The 20,339-nt window shown below is 48.2% G+C and overlaps 1 protein-coding gene across 2 annotated transcripts in view; it reads left to right on the top strand.

Annotated features, from left to right (window-relative positions):
- The first annotated feature begins 1,713 nt into the window (after positions 1 to 1,713).
- FRS3 (fibroblast growth factor receptor substrate 3) overlaps positions 1,714 to 20,339 on the top strand; it is a 31,672-nt gene continuing 13,046 nt past the window's right edge. Inside the window, exons 1-4 of one of the 2 annotated variants that reach the window (XM_069945164.1) lie at positions 1,714 to 1,829; positions 11,195 to 11,319; positions 12,113 to 12,195; positions 13,975 to 14,161. In XM_069945164.1, the coding sequence (XP_069801265.1) occupies positions 12,136 to 12,195; positions 13,975 to 14,161 (247 nt within the window). In that variant the 5' untranslated portion in view covers positions 1,714 to 1,829; positions 11,195 to 11,319; positions 12,113 to 12,135. Of the gene's footprint in view, positions 2,011 to 11,194; positions 11,320 to 12,112; positions 12,196 to 13,974; positions 14,162 to 20,339 lie in introns of both variants that reach the window. The other variant, XM_069945163.1, reaches the window with a different exon arrangement.

Genomic DNA, 20,339 nt, shown 5'->3' with positions numbered 1-20,339 from the left:
GACAGGCTAGGCTCGGTGTATGTCAGTGACAGGCTAGGCTCAGTATATGTCAGTGACAGGCTAGGCTCAGTATATGTCAGTGACAGGCTAGGCTCGGTGTATGTCAGTGACAGGCTAGGCTCGGTGTATGTCAGTGACAGGCTAGGCTCGGTGTATGTCAGTGACAGGCTAGGCTCGGTGTATGTCAGTGACAGGCTCAGTATATGTCAGTGACAGGCTAGGCTCGGTGTATGTCAGTGACAGGCTAGGCTCGGTGTATGTCAGTGACAGGCTCAGTATATGTCAGTGACAGGCTAGGCTCGGTGTATGTCAGTGACAGGCTAGGCTCGGTGTATGTCAGTGGCAGGCTAGGCCCGGTGTATGTCAGTGGCAGGCTAGGTGACAGGCTAGGCTCGGCTCCGTGTATGTCTGTGACAGGCTAGGCTCGGTGTATGTCAGTGACAGGCTAGGCTCGGTGTATGTCAGTGACAGGCTAGGCTCGGTGTATGTCAGTGACAGGCTAGGCTCGGTGTATGTCAGTGACAGGCTAGGCTCGGTGTATGTCAGTGACAGGCTAGGCTCGGTGTATGTCAGTGACAGGCTAGGTTCGGTGTATGTCAGTGGCAGGCTAGGCCCGGTGTATGTCTGTGACAGGCTAGGTGACAGGCTAGGCTCGGCTCGGTGTATGTCAGTGACAGGCTAGGCTAGGCTCGGTGTATGTCAGTGACAGGCTAGGCTCGGTGTATGTCAGTGACAGGCTAGGCTCGGTGTATGTCAGTGACAGGCTAGGCTCGGTGTATGTCAGTGACAGGCTAGGCTCGGTGTATGTCAGTGACAGGCTAGGCTCGGTGTATCTCAGTGACAGGCTAGGCTCGGTGTATGTCAGTGACAGGCTAGGCTTGGTGTATGTCTGTGACAGGCTAGGCTCGGTGTATGTCTGTGACAGGCTAGGCTCGGTGTATGTCTGTGACAGGCTAGGCTCGGTGTATGTCGGTGACAGGCTAGGCTCGGTGTATGTCGGTGACAGGCTAGGCCCGGTGTATGTCTGTGACAGGCTAGGTGACAGGCTAGGCTCGGTGTATGTCAGTGACAGGCTAGGCTCGGTGTATGTCAGTGACAGGCTAGGCTCGGTGTATGTCAGTGACAGGCTAGGCTCGGTGTATGTCAGTGACAGGCTAGGCCCGGTGTATGTCAGGGACAGGCTAGGCTCGGTGTATGTCAGGGACAGGCTAGGCTCGGTGTATGTCGGTGACAGGCTAGGCTCGGTGTATGTCAGTGGCAGGCTAGGCCCGGTGTATGTCTGTGACAGGCTAGGTGACAGGCTAGGCTCGGCTCCGTGTATGTCTGTGACAGGCTAGGCTCGGTGTATGTCGGTGACAGGCTAGGCTCGGTGTATGTCGGTGACAGGCTAGGCTCGGTGTATGTCGGTGACAGGCTAGGCTCGGTGTATGTCGGTGACAGGCTAGGCTCGGTGTATGTCGGTGACAGGCTAGGCTCGGTGTATGTCGGTGACAGGCTAGGCTCGGTGTATGCCAGCCACTGGACTGGTTACAGAGGCTCAGGCAGCCCTCACATCTCCGTCACCCGCTCATGAGGACATGTTCACCACACAGAACTCCTCCCACCTCCCACACTGACTCCTCCCCCACCTCCCCATGTGACTGTCACATGGTCATGACGTCACGGAAGGTCCTTCAGCTCTCTGAGATTTAGCATCTTCCCTGCGCTCGGGGCGGCGGGGGTGCGTTCTCCGGGCTTGTGATGTGAATATCGGATGAAGCGGCTCCCGGAGAGCGGTGTGTGACGGGGATGGAGCCGCGGCGGAGCGGCTGATCGGAGTGACGGCACATGTACGTACGGCCGGACGATGCTACGCCTGCCGCGTAGCGGTCTATTGATCTGAATGGGGACGAGTGATGTGGTGATCGCAAGCATCATAGAGGTTGCTGTCTGTACTCGGTGTGACCCGGTGGACCGGTAACGCGGGCGGCCGTCCTCACTGTGAGCCGTGTACTGCGGCGGCGCTGACAGGTAAACACACAGGCCTCAGCCTGAGCCCTGTTCAGAGCCTGCGGTTCCTGCACAATTGTCGGGGATCGGGTGCAGACTGTGTGATGGTCACCGGGACTGGAGAGCGCACACACTTTAACCCTTTAAGCAGCCATGTTCTCTTCTGGAGGATGGAGTCAGGGAGTTAGTGAATTTCTTGGACGAAATGGACAAAAAAAATCAATTCTGCAATGTTATATTTTGAATTTACATTTTTATGTGGTTAAAATTACAGTAAGGGTCCCCAGTGCTCGAGCCCCTCCCCCAGGCTGAAAGGGGTGGGACACTCTGAAACCACGCCCACATGCAATGCCACACCCAGTTGTCTATATTGGAGTTAAACACTAAGTGTGATGTCGCCCTAGGGATGCCTGGTGGATACGATCTGTGGCGGTGTCCATGTTTTCCTGGCAGCCGGACATCTTACCAGGTCGTCTGTTCTGATGCCATTTCAGTAGGTGACGGCGGGAGAAGACCTGGTATTGTTGTCACTTTTGGATTCTGTTTTTCTGCTTTCCCTCTCAGCTGTGCGGGTGGTTTCAGGGTGCGGAGTGCGCTCTGTGTATCTTCAGGGTGTAGTTGGGGTGCGGAGTGTGCCCTGCGTATCTTCAGGGTGCGGAGCGCGCTCTGCGTATCTTCAGGGTGTAGTTGGGGTGCGGAGCGCGCCCTGCGTATCTTCAGGGTGCGGAGCGCGCCCTGCGTATCTTCGGGGTGCGGAGCGCGCCCTGCGTATCTTCGGGGTGCGGAGCGCGCCCTGCGTATCTTCGGGGTGCGGAGCGCGCCCTGCGTATCTTCGGGGTGCGGAGCGCGCCCTGCGTATCTTCGGGGTGCGGAGCGCGCCCTGCGTATCTTCGGGGTGCGGAGCAGGCCCAGCAGAGGAACAAAGGAGATATTTTTTTGTAACTTTCTATCTATAATATAAAACAATTCTGAAATAGGGCAACTTACTTTCTGGCCACAAGCTCAGTGTGACTCATGTCAGGTGACTTTGGACGTATTGTCCTGTGTGTGTATAGGAGGAGCGGCACTGTCCTGTCTGTGTACAGAAGGGAGCTGCACTGTCCTGTGTGTGTATAGGAGGAGCGGCACTGTCTGTGTGATTGGAGGAGCGGCACTGTCTGTGTGATTGGAGGAGCGGCACTGTCTGTGTGATTGGAGGAGCGGCACTGTCTGTGTGATTGGAGGAGCGGCACTGTCTGTGTGATTGGAGGAGCGGCACTGTCTGTGTGATTGGAGGAGCGGCACTGTCTGTGTGATTGGAGGAGCGGCACTGTCTGTGTGATTGGAGGAGCGGCACTGTCTGTGTGATTGGAGGAGCGGCACTGTCCTGTGTGTGTGATTGGAGGAGCGGCACTGTCCTGTGTGTGTGTATAGGAGGAGCGGCACTGTCCTATGTGTATAGAAGGGAGCTGCACTGTCCTGTGTGTGTGTGTATAGGAGGAGCGGCACTGTCCTGTCTGTGTGTAGGTGTGTATGTGTAGGTGGCTCAGTGGTTAGCACTGTAGCCTTGCAGCGCTGGGGTCCTGGGCTCAAATCCTGTGTATAATCTGTGTATAGCAGGAGCGGCACTGTCCTGTCTGTGTATAGGAGGACCGGCACTGTCCTATGTGTATAGAAGGGAGCTCCACTGTCCTGTCTGTGTGTATAGGAGGAGCGGCAATGTCCTGTCTATGTGTATAGCAGGAGCGGCAATGTCCTGTCTATGTGTATAGCAGGAGCGGCACTGTCCTGTGTATAGCAGGAGCGGCACTGTCCTGTCTGTGTATAGGAGGACCGGCACTGTCCTATGTGTACAGAAGGGAGCTCCACTGTCCTGTCTGTGTGTATAGGAGGAGCGGCACTGTCCTGTCTATGTGTATAGCAGGAGCGGCACTGTCCTGTGTATAGCAGGAGCGGCACTGTCCTGTGTATAGCAGGAGCGGCACTGTCCTGTGTATAGCAGGAGCGGCACTGTCCTGTCTGTGTATAGCAGGAGCGGCACTGTCCTGTGTATAGCAGGAGCGGCACTGTCCTGTGTATAGCAGGAGCGGCACTGTCCTGTCTGTGTATAGCAGGAGCGGCACTGTCCTGTCTGTGTATAGCAGGAGCGGCACTGTCCTGTCTGTGTATAGCAGGAGCGGCACTGTCCTGTCTGTGTGTAGGTGGCTCAGTGGTTAGCACTGCAGCCTTGCAGCGCTGGGGTCCTGGGTTCAAAGAGTTGTATGTTCTCTCCGTGTTTGCGTGGGTTTCCTCCCACACCCAAAACATACAGATAGGTGGATTTAGATTGTGAGCCCTAATGGGACAGGGAGCAATAACTGGCTAAAGTGCTGCGGAATCTGTGTGCGCTATACAAATAAAATTATTATTATTATTTATTATTATTATTATTATTATTATTAGAGCAGCACTGTCCTGTCTATGTGTATAGCAGGAGCGGCACTGTCCTGTCTATGTGTATAGCAGGAGCGGCACTGTCCTGTCTATGTGTATAGCAGGAGCGGCACTGTCCTGTCTATGTGTATAGCAGGAGCGGCACTGTCCTGTCTATGTGTATAGCAGGAGCGGCACTGTCCTGTCTATGTGTATAGCAGGAGCGGCACTGTCCTGTCTATGTGTATAGCAGGAGCGGCACTGTCCTGTCTATGTGTATAGCAGGAGCGGCACTGTCCTGTCTATGTGTATAGCAGGAGCGGCACTGTCCTGTCTATGTGTATAGCAGGAGCGGCACTGTCCTATGTGTGTATGTCCTGTGTGTGTACATGAGGAGCGGCTATGTCCTGTGTGTGTATGTCCTGTGTGTGTACATGAGGAGCGGCTATGTCCTGTGTGTGTATGTCCTGTGTGTGTACATGAGGAGCGGCTATGTCCTGTGTGTGTATATGAGGAGCAGGATTATATCTAGCCATTCTATCCCTTCTATATGGCATGTCTTCCCTGGTTACCATCCTGCAAACTCCATTCCTGTCTGCAAGTAAACTGCACACAGGACACTTGTATTACTTACATATAAGTGCTGTGACAGTCAGTACAGTAGCGCAAACATTGGAGCTCCCTGCATCGTAATAGCACATCCTCCCTGCACGGACCGTATTCATGGAATGAATGCTTATACGCTGCTTATACGGTGTGTGGGTTTATACCCTTAAACACATTTCTAGTGCAAAAACATTTCTGAGAATGTGGGAGAGAGAGAGACTTGAGGCCCTCACACGTCCGTGGTCTTGGTCAGGAGGTTTCGCAATGAAAAACCACAATTGTATAGTAACAGTATCCGCACTGATGTTGAGGTGCTGTTCCCCTGTATGAACATGCCATAAGAGCAGCGCCACACGTAGCGAATCGCTGCAGACTTCACGCTGCGAGTTCTGCAGCAAAATCTGCTGTGATTCCCTGTACTGTGAGTTTGAATGGAATTACATATTCTGCTGTGTGTATGTAAACGCCGGCCCCCTTAACCCCCTGCCACCCGGAGCACACTTAACGTGGTCCACGCTCCGGCTGCATCTGAGGCTCCCAGCTCCCATAGCCAATCAGTGACGGCGGCGGGGCTGTGCGGGTCTTACGGGAGCCTCAGATGCAGCCAGAGCGCGGACCAGGTAAGGCATGCTCTGGGCAGTGGGGGGTTAAGGGGGCCGGCATTCACATACGAGTGTGTAATTACATTCAATCTTACAGTAGCGGGAATGGTAGTTGGGGTATTCCCAACTTGGCTAACTATATATATATATATATATATATATATATATATATATATATATATATATATATATATATATATCAGTTGTTGACAGCTTGTTGCTTAAATTACCAACCACCACTATATTCTGTACTAGAAAATCTACCCTTTGCTGCTTGGGTATAAAGTGTCAGTGTGTTAATTAGATTTGTTCCAAGAGTGCCCAGGAGGCCAATCTATACCCTTGTTTTTTTGTTTAACGGGAAATCGCCAGTAGCCCTTCATACCAGACAGTCATGCACTGTTTATGTAAATTGTAGCTTATGCACATTAGAAATAAACTAAAAGCTTTAAACATCCTAAATACCTAATAGCCAAACTGATGTCATGTGATCAGACTGTATACAGAGCTTTGTTATATACAACATTGGCAGTGTTATATGCACAGCCTGGTTATATACAACATTGGCAGTGTTATATACAGCCTGGTTATATACAACATTGGCAGTGTTAAATACACAGCCTGGTTATGTACAACATTGGCGTTGTTATATAGTTGGTGGAGGTCCTGTATACCTGTTGTGTATAGTTTTGGGGTCCTGTATACCTGTAGTGCATAATTTTGGGGACCTGTTTACCTGTTGTATATAGTTGGTGGAGGTCCTGTGTACCTGTAGTATAAAGTTGATTGAGGTCCTGTATCCCTGCAGTATATAGTTGGAGGTCCTGTATACCTGTAGTGTATAGTTTTGGAGTCCTGTATACCTGTACGGTATAGTTGGAGTAGGGGGTCTACCATTTATTTCTGTGGATGTTGAGGCAGCTTCCCTAGCAACCAATAAGATTCCAGCTTCCTTTGAAAATGAAAGTAGTAATCCTATTGGTTGCTAAGGCTTCCAACAGCCACTTTTGCTGGGCAGCTGCAGTGCTAAATATATCACCTGGGTGGGCAGTGTGGAGATTTTCCCATTCATTTCTATGGGGAGCTCTTCCCCCTTCTGTACATCTGGCAAGGACGGGACCTTCGCTATAACCTTGCCGGGCACCCAATGTATCTGTGTGCCAAATTTGGGGTCAAATGGTTAAGATGTTTGGAAGTCTATATGGGACAGACAGACTTTCATTTTTAGGATATAGATATATGTTGCAGTGAAATGATAGTATCAGGGATTTGATCAAATCCCGGTAAATGCTCCCCGTTCCGCTAGTTTCCCCTGCTACGCGCTTCCTGCTCCCCTGGCCTGTCCGATCAGCTCCCAGTCTGCCTGCCGGGAGGTGTGCCGCTCTGTTCCAGGTCCGCCTCCTTTCCCATCTGCTCCCCATCCACCTCCGGTCCCATCCGCTCCGCCCTGCAACATGCCTCCTGCTCCCCCAGCCCGTCCACTCTGCTCCCTGTCCGTCCCAACGCCATATGCCTGCCGGGAGGTCTGCTGCTCTCCTCCCCGTCCGCCCCAATGCCATATGCCTGCTGGGGGGGGGGTGCTGCTCTCCTCCCCGTCCGCCCCAATGCCATATGCCTGCTGGGGAGGTGTGCTGCTCTCCTCCCCGTCCGCCCCAACACCATAAGCCTGCCGGGGGGGTGTGCCGCTCTGCTCCCTGTCCGCCCCAACGCCATATGCCTTCCGGGAGGTGTGCCGCTCTGCTCCCCCGTCCGCCTCCGCTGCCGTGCCTGCTGGGAGTTCCCGTCCGCCTAATGCCTGCCGGGAGGTGTTCCGCTGTGCTCCCCGTCCGCCCCCGCCGCCATATGCCTGCCAGGGAGGTGTGCCGCTCTGCTCCCCCGTCCGCCTCTGCCGCCAAACACCGAGCCGGGCTACTCCTTGATCGTTCATTCCATCATGTCCCTGAAAAGGGTTAGTGATTTGATCAAATCCCTGGATTCTATAATTTCACTGTATTATGGGGGAAATTAGTCACTGGGTGTAAAATATACCCTGGTGTAAACTGCCCATAGCAACCAATCTCCGCTCTGGTAAAATGAAAGCTGAGCTGTGATTGGTTGCTGTGGGCAGTTTACACCAGGGTATTTTTTACACCCAGTGATAAATCTCCCCTATAGTGTATTAGGGCTGGGCGATATACCGATACCGTCTCTGGCGTTGGTTAACCGACCTCATAGAATTGGCAGGACTGTATCTGCTGTATAGCCAGAGGACGGTCAGAGGGTTCACTCACCGCCGGAGCATTCTAGAGCTGGACTCCAGGTACATGACTTGGTTATCAGGTGTCAGCATGCATTGTGTCTGCACCTGTAGCGCCCCTATGCCTATGTACCCCCCCTGTGTAGTCATACACCCCTGTATAGTAATACAGCCCTATCCCTATGGGCCTCCCCCTGAGTAGTCATAAACCCCTGTCCCTATGTGCCCCTCCTGTATAGTTATACACCCCTATCCCCAGGTCTGTGGAGTCGGTAAGCAGTAGCTCCAACTCCGACTTCTGAATTTTATCAGGACCAACTCCGACTCTGACTCCGCCTCCTGCTCCTTCATAAATGGCCGGTCATATACCAGGGGAGTTATCTATCACACTGGCTCAGCAGCTTCTCCCTAATGTCCTACATGATCCTGGGGCGTCTTCTGAGGGAATAAGGAAACATATAAAGCAGCTTCTCCTGTGTGTGCAGTGGATGCAGCCAGTCTCCAGCCTCCATGTCCTGAACAACTCACAACTAGACTAGATGGAGCAGGTGGTCTTTTCCTGCTGACAATCTTCTATGTTTCTAACTAAATATTCACCATACTTAAAGCGTAACTGTCATTTCAGGGCCATTTTTTGAAAACATTAAATATCAACAATTCAAGCGATTTTAACCCCTTAACGACATCGGGCGTAAATTTACGCCCTGATGCCAGTAAGGGAGTTCAGAGCGGGGCCGCGCGGCCCCGCTCTGAACCGCGCCGGTCCCGGGTGCCGCTTGTAGCCCGGGACCGTAGGTATTAGCGGGCACGGTCCGATCGCCGTGCCCGCTAATACAGTAATCAGATGCAGCTGTCAAACATGACAGCTGCATCCGATTACCGGACGCAGCGTCATCCCTGGTGTCTAGTGGGGAGATCGCTCCTCCGGGATGTTATCCCGGAGGAGCGATCTCCGTTTCTGAAGCCGGCCGGGGACCGCTCCAAGATGGCGCCGTCCCCGGCTCGGCACTCGTTTACTTCCGGCTGCAGCAGCCGAAAGCAAACGAGTGCCGATCTCATGGATCTCTGCAGCATATCTATGCTGCAGAGATCTCAATGAGAGATCAGAGCACTTACACTAGAAGTCCCCCAGGGGGGCTTCTAGTATAAGTGTAAAAGTTAAAAAAAAAAGTCATTATTAGTAAAAATCCCCCTCCCCTAATAAAAGTCTGAATCACCCCCCTTTTCCCAGGTTATAAATGAAAGTAAATAAATAAATAAACATGTTTGCTATCGCCGCGTGCGTAATCGCCCGAACTATTAATCACATTCCTGATCTCGCACGGTAAATGGCGTCAGCGCAAAAAAATCCCAAAGTGCAAAATTGCGCATTTTTGGTCGCATCAAATCCAGAAAAATTGTAATAAAAAGCGATCAAAAAAGTCGTATATGCGCAATCAAGGTACCGATAGAAAGAACACATCATAGCGCAAAAAATGACACCTGACACAGCCCCATAGACCAAAGGATAAAAGCGCTATAAGCCTGGGAATGGAGCGGTTTTAAAGGACAAGTGCCATGAAAAACTTTTTCCCAGTAATTGAAGCACATTACAAAGTTATATAACTGTGTAATATGCTTCAATCACCTATCTGCCTCCCTTCCCTGTCTTATCCCCCCTCCACCCCCCACCAGGAAGTGTCCTAACTCACACAGACCTGATTACTGTCGTCACCGTCACCAAGCTCTTCTCTCAGCTCCTTCTCCTGTTACACCAGCCTCCCCCCTCCCCTGCCTTGTCAGGTGACAGGCTTGCTCAACTCCCATTGGCTGAACAACTGCAAGCCATCACTTGTCACATCTCACTTGCTTATCTTCCCTCTGACTGACTCCGGCACATAGGCAGCTCCCCCCTCCCCTCATACCCTCTCTCCTGCTGCTGTGGACTCAGTGAAGGAGTCATGTCACTAGAGAAGATAAGCTGAGCAAGCAGAGTCACCTGACAAGGAGGGGGAGGGGGAGGCCGGTGTAACAGGACCTAGAGCAGCCCTCCTGCTGATGACTCATCCTCACAAGAAGGAGCTGCCTGGTGACGGTGACGGCAGTAATCAGGTCTGTGTGAGTCAGGACACTTCCTGGTGGGGGGTGGAGGGGGGAAAAGACAGGGAAGGGAGGCAGATAGGTGATTGAAGCACATTACAGAGTTATATAACTTTGTAATGTGCTTCAATTACTGGGAAAAAGTTTTTCATGGCACTTGTCCTTTAAGTGTCGTATATTTGTTGACAATGGTTTAAATTTTTTACAGGCCATCCGATACAATATAAGTTATACATGTTATATATCGTTGTAATCGTAACGACTTGAGGAACATATATAACAAGTCAGTTTTACCCCAGGGCGAATGGCGTAAAAACACATTTCACCCAAATAAACAAAATGCGTTTTTTTTTCAATTTCACCACACTTTGAATTTTTTTTCTGGTTTCGCAGTGTACTTTATGCAAAAATTCAGCCTGTCATTGCAAAGTACAATTAGTGACGCAAAAAATAAGGGCTCATGTGGGTCTCTAGGTGGAAAATGCAAGTGCTATGGCCTTTTATGCACAAGGAGGAAAAACCGAAAACGCAAAAATCGAAATTTGCTCTGTCCTTAAAGGGTTAAGAAACTCTGTAATAGGTTTTATAAACCAAAAGAGTTTCCTTCTGGACTGAAAAAGCAATCTCCCAGCCTCCCCCCTCACCTCAGAAGAAGCAGGATTTCTGTCTCCATTATGTGTCTATGGAGAAGGGAGGGGCTGTTAGGAGTGACAAAGGGGTGTGGCTTGCAAAAGGGGCGTGTCATAATTATTGTTTATTGTTACCGCAGCTACATATACAATTAACCGTGGTATTGATTTAGGCCATAATCGCTCAGCCTTTTAGTGTGTGTACTGTATATATACCGAATATTTACAATATAGCTATGTATACACCAGTCAGACCACTGCTTTTAGAGTAGAGCTGTGGTTGATTACCTAGATAATGAGCTGTCAAAAATGGCCATAAACATAGAAACATCAGGAGAAACAGACAAATTTGGCAAATGATTGTATATGCAAAAATGTATAATTTGATGAGTCCTACAAGTCTAAGGATGTCACATGAGATCGGAGTTGCCCTTTAACCGTAATGCTGTGCACAGCAGTGTTTTTCTTCATGCGGCCAGGACAGTGAGCTGATAGGCTTTTACAGTAGTGCTTTATGTGTTTGGGGTGCAGTGGCCCCTAAATGTATCCATGTTATCTGTCCCTAACTCATAGTGGCTGCAGTGGAAACTCCCTCAGTGCTCAGAGAGTGGACGCTGGTTTTCTCACTAAGGGTCTTTTGTATCTCCTCTTCTCCTCAGCAGATGATACATGGATTGAAGGTGGTCATGTAGTCCTCGCTGGTCCCATGAGACGAGAGATGGTGCAGCGGAGTGGCTCCTGTGGGTCCTGAACACTAAAACTATTCTCCACCCATGGCCTCAAGAAGGTACAAAAGGCTTTTCTCAGTATGTAAAATAAACAATGGGAGTGTTAGGACGGAGCCTTCACCAGGATCCAGGGCTGCTAGCGTCTGGTGAAGGCCGATGTGTCACTAGGTAACACCAAACAAGGGCGCAAAACTCATTTCATTCAAACACAATAAACATTCCCTTTATATTGTACCTACACAAATAAAGTGTCACTGTCGTTTTAAAAAAAACGTTTTACATGTCCATATTTTGATCAGTCCAGGTCTCCAATTGTGAGACACTTATCATGACTGGCATGGGAGGATACGGCTGGCTTACACCACAGAGATGGGCAAATCTGCCCCTTTTCCGGGACATTAGTAAGTGTCCAACCGTAAGGCATGTAAAAAAGTGAGCCAGTGACCAATGTATAATGGGCAAACCAGTGTGGTCTCATTACAGCCATATGGCTGCGTGTGACAGTAATGGGCGGACAATGGCTGATGCAAGGGTAAAGGGGGGGGAAAAAAAAGATACTTACCTGTCCAGGCTCCCTGTGTCCGGCTGCCTTGTTCCTATATTCCCCACATACTGCAGCCACCTCTCGCTTTTCTGGATCACATCGGTCTTACAAAGAAAAAAGGGACGGGAAACATAAAATGCACAAGCCTGGAGGACATAAATGGCTGCACATCGCACCCATGGTTGATACGAAAGCCTATTAACTACATTAAAAACCAACATATATAGATACAAACACAGTACTGGCTTACAGTGTGATGCAGCCCTTCTAGAATCTGGATCTAATCTGAACTATTTCTACTTTTTCAGAGGAAACCTGATGTGCTGATAACATGGGAAGCTGCTGCAGCTGTCGAGACGGACTCCCAGATAATCATCCAACCAAGTTCAAAGTAAAGTATTTTGTAACTCCAGCAATTAAAGGCCGTGCAGTAGAGACTTGTGTTTGTGGGTAAAATAAAAAACTGAGGCTTTTTGGACGTGTTATCTAAGGGTCCTGTTACATGGCTCAATATGGGGCCGAGTGCAGGTGTGTATGGGCAGTGAGAACAGTGCCTTTACAAGGTACAAAAAATTGCTATATTTGTGCTGCCGTTAACATTTACTGTTATCTGCCACACCGATAAGCCCTTATGAGCTCTTATTTTTTGGTACACCAATATTACTTTGTGGGGACATTTTGCCATAAAATTTGCTTAGACTAAAAAAAATAAAAAAAAAGTATTTGCACTATGAAATATATATATATATATATATATAATTTATTTGTTTTATTTTATTATATATATATATATATTTTTTTTTTTTTTTAATTTTGGGGGTTCATTTGTCTTTACGCTATTTGCCCTGTGGTTAAACTGACAAGTTATCTATGTTTCTCTAAAGTAGGAGATTCCAGGGGGTCCGACCTCTGTACCCTTCACAATCTGCATTTTGGACCTTGCAGGTATGGAACATGACCACAGCTCTATTCATTCCTATGGAGTGAAAGAAAGAGATGAGTAAGCTGGAAGAGCGCTGTACTTCATAGGAGTGAACAGATCTGCGGGTGATGTGCCATACCTGCAGGGCCCGGTATGGAGATCGTCCTGGGAGGGGGGGGGGGGTAGGATACAGAGGTCAGACCCCCCGCAGACTCCTACTTTTTCCTGAAATACTCTGTAAGGCTATGTTCCCACTACGTATAAACAACAGCCATTGTTTTAAAAGAAAAATTGCATTGAAGTCTATGGACAACAGCCGGAAGTAAATGACATGATTATTATTTTGATAGTTGTAGCCAAACAACGTCTGTTGATCAATACATTGTGTTTAAAATTTGCTTTATTCTGATCCTCACAGAGCTTTTATTTTTTGGCTGAGGCCATGATCTGTACTTTCTATCGCGAGCTTGCTTGCACATATGCAACTTTTTTTCAAATATTTCTGGATATGTCTTCACCAAAAATCTTGTTTGTTCTCATGTCGTTTTTTTTTTTTTTTATTCACCTGGTGTCAAAGTTGTCTAGATTTGTAAAAATCTATTTAAAAATTGCTAGTCTTCCAGTACTTATCAGCTGCTGTATGTCCTGCAGGAAGTGGTGTATTCTCTCCAGTCTGACACACTGCTCTCTGCTGCCACCTCTGTCCATGTCAGGAACTGTCCAGAGCAGGAGAGGGTTTCTATGGGGATTTGCTACTGCTCTGGACAGTTCCTGATGGTAGCAGAGAGCACTGTGTCAGACTGAAGAGAATACACCACTTCCTGCAGGACATACAACAGTTGGTAAGTTTGGCCAGACTGGATTTTTTAAATAGAAGTTATTTACCAATCTATAAACATTTCTGCCTCCAGTTGATTTGAAAAAAAAAATCCCCATCATTTTTTCTGAAGGGATAAAGCAGGCTATTTTCTGTAGAAAACCTCTAAAAGGTAGACAGAATGGAACACCACCATGTAAAGGTACAGTACAATCATATGGAACTATATCATTTAAAATCTGTTCTTTTTGGTGCCTGTGGTTTTTCTGTCTCTGTGGTTCGGCCTCATACTGCAGTCAGGTGCATTATCCAATGACATTCCCAGAGAGTAGTGGGCAGCAGTATGAAGAAGTAGAGGTTTAGAAACACAAAAACCTTCCAAAAGAAGCTCTGAAAAACAAATAGTATATGTATATATTAATTTCTTTTAGGTCACCAACGTGGATGATGAGGGAACAGAGCTGGGCTCTGGGATTATGGAGCTAACACAGACTGAGTTGGTTTTACACACTAGGAAACGAGATGCTGTAAGATGGCCCTACCTCTGTCTGCGGCGCTATGGATATGACTCTAACCTCTTCTCCTTTGAAAGTGGACGACGTTGTCAAACTGGGCAAGGTATGTTTCTAACTTTTCTGCACTACCTTCAAGAAGGAAACTCTGCGGTGGCAGAGGCTCCTGGGGAGCACATGGCCATCTGAACTGTCCGCATCAAAGGATGGGGTAAAAAAAACAAACAATAAAACTCACCTCCCACTCACTCCTCCATTGCTGCAGCTGCCATGGTGTGTGATGCCATCTTCTGTCTTCCGGCACAGACAATGTTATGGATGTTGCCTGCGCTGAAAGTCCCGCCTCTCGGCGATGTGCAATTGACGGAGCACTGTCAGGCGGATGGGATTCCCGGCGCAGGCAATGTCTGTAACAGAAGAGGGCATCGCACTCCATTACAGCTGCAGCAATGGGGGAGTGTGTGGGAAGTGATTTGTTTTTTGTTTTTTCATTTTATTGCCATCATGTGTGTTGGGGGGGTTATCTAATAAGGGGAGCTGCACAGGTGGCCACATGGGGGGCATCTACTAAAGGGGGACTGGACAGAGGGCCCTCTGCAATAGACGGACTACAAAGGCCATAGTGCTTGCGTTTTTCCACCTACAGACCCACATGAGCCCTTATTTGTTGCACTATTAATTGTACTTTGCAATGACATACTTAATTTACATAAAATACGCTGTAAAACCAGAAAACAAAATTGTGTGTGGTGAAATTGAAAACAAAACACTTTTTTTTTTTTTTTGCGTGTGTGTGTGTGTGTGGGGGGGGGGGGGGGAATTGTGTTTATGCCATTTGCCCTAGGGTAAAACTGACATGTTATGTGTTCCTCAAGTCAGTACAATTACATCGATATGTAACCTGTATAACATTTATTTTATTTGACAGCTTTTAAAAACTTAAAACCTTTTAAAAAAATACATGATGCTTCTAATGCTTTTATCCTTTGGTCTATGAGGCTGTGTAAGGTGTCATCTTTTGCGCCATGATCTCTACTTTCTATCGGTATCTTGTTTGCGTATTTGTGACTTGTTGATCACTTTTATCACAATTTTACTGGGTTTGATGTAACCAAAAATGCGCAGTTTTGCACTTTGAAATTTTTGTGCGCTTACGCTGTTTACTGTGCGAGATCAGGAATGAGATAACTTAATAGTTCAGGCGATTACACTCACGGCGATACCAAACATGTTGTGTTTTTTTTTATTTATAAAATGGAAAAGGGGTGGGGATTCAGACTTTTATTAGGGGATGGGACTTTTGATTAATAAAAAAAAAACAAAACTTTTTTTTTTTTTTCTACACACTAACTAGAAGTCCCCTGGGTAGTATAACTCTAGTATAACTACACTGATCTCTCATTGAGATCTATGCAGTACATAAATACTGCATTGATCAATGAAATCGGTGAGCTATTGCTCTTGCCTGTTGCAGCCGAGAACAATAGATCGCTGAATCGGGATCAGCGCCATTGCGGTGCAGAGCCCGGCAGGAAGCAGGGACCGCTCTTCCCGCGATCGCCTCCCAGGAGTGATCCCACCACAAGGTATGGGGGGTGGGGGATGGTGAGGCATTTAAATGCAGCTGTCAACTTTGTTTGGACCGTACCCGCTAACTGCCGCGGTCCCGGGCTCTACATAGCAGCCAGGAACGAGGCAGTTCAGAGCCCCCCTCTGAACTCCCCTAGCGGCGCCAGGAGGTACATTTACGCCCTTGGTTGTCTAGGGGTTAAAGCAGGGGTGGGAAACTTTTTCCATGTCGAGGGCGGGTCGGGCATTTATAAAATCATTCGAGGGCCGCATACCGTGCGCAGCAGGGTAGCGTGGGTTTGCAGCACCCGGGGCAAGGCAAAGTATTGTTCCCCTAATGCCCCTGCTATTGTAGTTAACCCTCTGTGATGCCCCTTGTACCTGATGTGAATCCTTAGTGATACCCTGTAGCCTGCGTTAACCCCCCAGTCATGTCCCTGGTAGCCTAATTACCCCCCCCCCACACCCAATGATGCCTCTGGTAGGCCTAGTTAATCCCCCCCAGTCATGTCCCTGCTAGCCTAGTTAATCCCCCCCAGTTATGTCCCTGCTAGCCTAGTTAATACCCCCAGTCATGTCCCTGGTAGCCTAGTTAAGCCCCTCTGTGATGTCCGTGGTAGCCTAGTTTAGCCCCTCAGTCATGTCCCTCGTAGCCTAGATAACCCCCCAGTCATGTCCCTGGTAGCCTAGTTAACCCCCCAGTCATGTCCCTGGTAGCCTAGTTAACCCCCCAGTCATGTCCCTGGTAGCCTAGTTAACCCCCCAGTCATGTCCCTGGTAGCCTAGTTAACCCCCCAGTCATGTCCCTGGTAGCCTAGTTAACCCCCCAGTCATGTCCCTGGTAGCCTAGTTAACCCCCCAGTCATGTCCCTGGTAGCCTAGTTAACCCCCCAGTCATGTCCCTGGTAGCCTAGTTAACCCCCCAGTCATGTCCCTGGTAGCCTAGTTAAGCCCCTCAGTCATGTCCCTGGTGGCCTTCTTAACCCCCTCAGTCATGTCCCTGGTGGCCTTCTTAACCCCCTCAGTCATGTCCCTGGTAGCCTAGTTAAGCCCCTCAGTCATGTCCCTGGTGGCCTTCTTAACCCCCCTCAGTCATGTCCCTGCTAGCCTAGTTAAGCCCCTCAGTCATGTCCCTGGTGGCCTTCTTAACCCCCTCAGTCATGTCCCTGGTGGCCTTCTTAACCCCCTCAGTCATGTCCCTGGTGGCCTTCTTAACCCCCTCAGTCATGTCCCTGGTGGCCTAGTTAACCCCCCAGTCATGTCCCTGGTGGCCTTCTTAACCCCCCTCAAGTCATGTCCCTGGTGGCCTTCTTAACCCCCTCAAGTCATGTCCCTGGTGGCCTAGTTAACCCCCCAGTCAGGTCCCTGGTGGCCTAGTTAACCCCCCAGTCAGGTCCCTGGTGGCCTTCTTAACCTCCCAGTCAGGTCCCTGGTGGCCTTCTTAACCTCCCAGTCAGGTCCCTGGTGGCCTTCTTAACCCCCCATCCCCCCCAGTCATGTCCCTGGTGGCCTAGTTAATCCCCAGTGCCTGCCCCAAATAAAAAAAATAAAATAAACATCCCACTCACCTTTCCTCCTGCAGGCAGCGCGCGGTGAAATGACGTCATCGCGCGCGGCCCGCAGGAGTCACAAGACGTGCGCCGCTCTGTTGGGGAAGGAGCCGGCACAGACACAGGAAGATGCTGTGTATGCCGGCTCCTGCCTCACCACCGCGGCGCACATGACAGGAGAGCAGCAAACCGCAGAAGACGTGTGCCGCTCTGGAGGAGAAGGAGCCGGCATACACAGCGTCCTCCTGTGTCTGGTAACTGTCACAGACACAGGAGGAAGCTGTGAATGCCGGCTCCTTCTCCTCCAGAGCAGCGCATGTCATAGGGGTGCCGCGAGCCGCATCCGGAGGTGTCATGGGCCGGATGCGGCCCGCAGGCCGGAGGTTCCCCACCCCTGGGTTAAAGTATAGTATTGTAGTTACATAGTTAATAAGGTTGAAAGAAGACAAGAGTCCATCAAGTTCAACCTACAGAAACCTTACTGTGCTAACCCAGAAGAAGGCAAAAACCCTTATCAGACAGATGACAATTGTCCCATCACAGGGAGAAAAATTCCTTCCCGACTCCAGTTGAGATCAGAATAATCCCAGGATCAGCGTATCACCAGAAATCTAATGCCCATAACTTTAATATTATATTGTAATATAATATTTATTTATCTAGAAAAGCATCCAGGCCTTTCTTGAACTTATATAATGAATCAGCCATGACAACACCATGTGGCAGAGAGTTCCACAGTCTCACTGCTCTTACAGCAAAGAATCGGCATCTGTGCTGGTGGTGAAACTTTCTTTCCTCTAGACGTAGAGGATGACCCCTTGTGATGGTTGCAGACCTAGGAGTAAAAAGACCACTACAAAGATCTCTTTACTGTCCATTCGTATATTTGTACACTACCGTTCAAAAGTTTGGGGTCACCCAAACAATTTTGTGTGTTCCATGAAAAGTCACACTTATCCACCACCACACGTTGTGAAATGAATAGAAAATAGAGTCAAGACATTGACAAGGTTAGAAATAATGATTTGTATTTGAAATAACATCAACCTTTGCTTTCGTCAAAGACTCCACCTTTTGCAGCAATTCCAGCATTGCACACCTTTGGCATTCTAGCTATTAATCTGTTGAGGTAAGCTGGAGAAATTGCCCCCCACGCTTCTGGCGTACCATATGGTCAAGCTGCTCCCACAACAGCTCAATGGGGTGGTGATCTGGTGACTGCGCTGGCCACTCCATTACCTATGATAGAATACCAGCTGCTGCTTCTGCTGGAAATAGTTTTTGCACAATTTAGAGGTGTGTTTAGGGTCATTGTCCTGTTGTAGGATGAAATTGGCTCCAACCAAGCGCTGCCCACTGGGTATGGCATGGCGGTGCAGAGTGATGGCCTTCCTTATTCACAATCCCTTTTACCCTGTACAAATCTCCCACCTTACCAGCACCAACCCCAGACCATCACATGACCTCCACCATGTATAACAGATGGCGTCAGGCATTCTTCCAGCATCTTTTCATTTCTTCTGCATCTCACAAACGTTCTTCTTTGTGATCCAAACACCTCAAACTTGGATTCATCCGTCCACAACACGTTTTTCCAGTCTTCCTCTGTCCAATGTCTGTGTTCTTTTGCCCATCTTAATTGTTTTCTTTTATTGGCCAGTCTCAGATATGGCTTTTTCTTTGCCACTCTGCCCTGAAGCCCAAAATCCCGCAGCCGCCTCTTCACTGTAGATGGTGACACTGGTGTTTTGCGGGTACTATTTAATGAAGATGCCAGTTGGGGACCTGTGAGGCGTCTGTTTCTCAAACTAGAGACTCTAATGTGCTTATCTTCTTGCTTAGTTGTGCAACGCAGCCTCCCACTTCTTTTTCTACTCTGGTTAGAGCCTGTTTGTGCTGTCCTCTGAAGGGAGTAGTACACACCGTTGTAGGAAATCTTCAATTTCTTAGCAATATCTCGCATGGAATAGCCTTCATTTCTAAGAACAAGAATAGACTGTCGAGTTTCAGATGAAAGTTCTCTTTTTCTGGCCATTATGAGCGTTTAATTGACCCCACAAATGTGATGCTCCAGAAACACAATCTGCTCAAAGGAAGGTCAGTTTTGTAGCTTCTGTAACGAGCTAGACTGTTTTCAGATGTGTGAACATGATTGCACAAGGGTTTTCTAATCATCAATTAGCCTTCTGAGCCAATGAGCAAACACATTGTACCATTAGAACACTGGAGTGATAGTTGCTGGAAATGGGCCTCTATACACCTATGTAGATATTGCACCAAACCAGACATTTGCAGCTAGAATAGTCATTTTCCACATTAGCAATGTATAGAGTGGATTTCTTTAAAGTTAGGACTAGTTTAAAGTTATCTTCATTGAAATTTGCTTTTCCTTCAAAGATAAGGACATTTCAATGTGACCCCCAAACTTTTGAACTGTAGTGTACATTGGGATCAGATCGCCCCTAAAATGTCTTTTTTTTTCTCTAAACTAAAAAGCCCCAATCCTGATAACCTGTCTTGGTGCTGTAACCCACCTATTCCCCTAACCCCTTAAGGTCAAAGCCAATTTTCGTTTTTGCACTTTTGCTTTTTCCACTTTGGCCATAGCACTTACAATTTTTCACCTATAGACCCATATGAGCCCTTATTTTTTGCGAAACCAATTGTACTTTGCAATGACAGGCATTATTTTTCCGGGAAAAAATAATTTGCGCTGTCATTGAAAAAAAAAAGAAGGAATTTGTCTTGATTTCGGGGAGTTACGCATTTACGCCGTTCGCTGTATGGTAAAAACTAATATGTTATCTATGTTCCTCAGTACGATTCCTCAGTACGATTTCTCAGTACGATTACAACAATATGTAACATGTATAACTTTATTTCATTTGATGGCTTTTAAAAAATTCAAACCATTTTTTACAAATATATGTTCCTTAAAATCGCTCTATTCCCCGGCTTATAACGTTTTTATCCTTTTGTCTATGGGGCTGTGTGAGGTGTCATTTTTTGCGCCATGGTCTGTACTTTCAATCGTTACCCTGTGCATATGCAACTTTTTTTTATCGCTTTTTATTACATTTTTTCTGTATTTGATGCAACCAAAAATGCGCAATTTTTGCGCTTTAGAATTTTTTGGCGCTTACGCCGTTTACCGTGCGAGATCAG

The sequence above is a fragment of the Dendropsophus ebraccatus genome, chromosome 11 (assembly GCF_027789765.1).
Source record: "Dendropsophus ebraccatus isolate aDenEbr1 chromosome 11, aDenEbr1.pat, whole genome shotgun sequence".
Classification (NCBI taxonomy): domain Eukaryota; kingdom Metazoa; phylum Chordata; class Amphibia; order Anura; family Hylidae; genus Dendropsophus; species Dendropsophus ebraccatus.
Note: the sequence above shows the minus strand (reverse complement) of the source record. Positions and strands in the feature narration are given on the sequence as shown.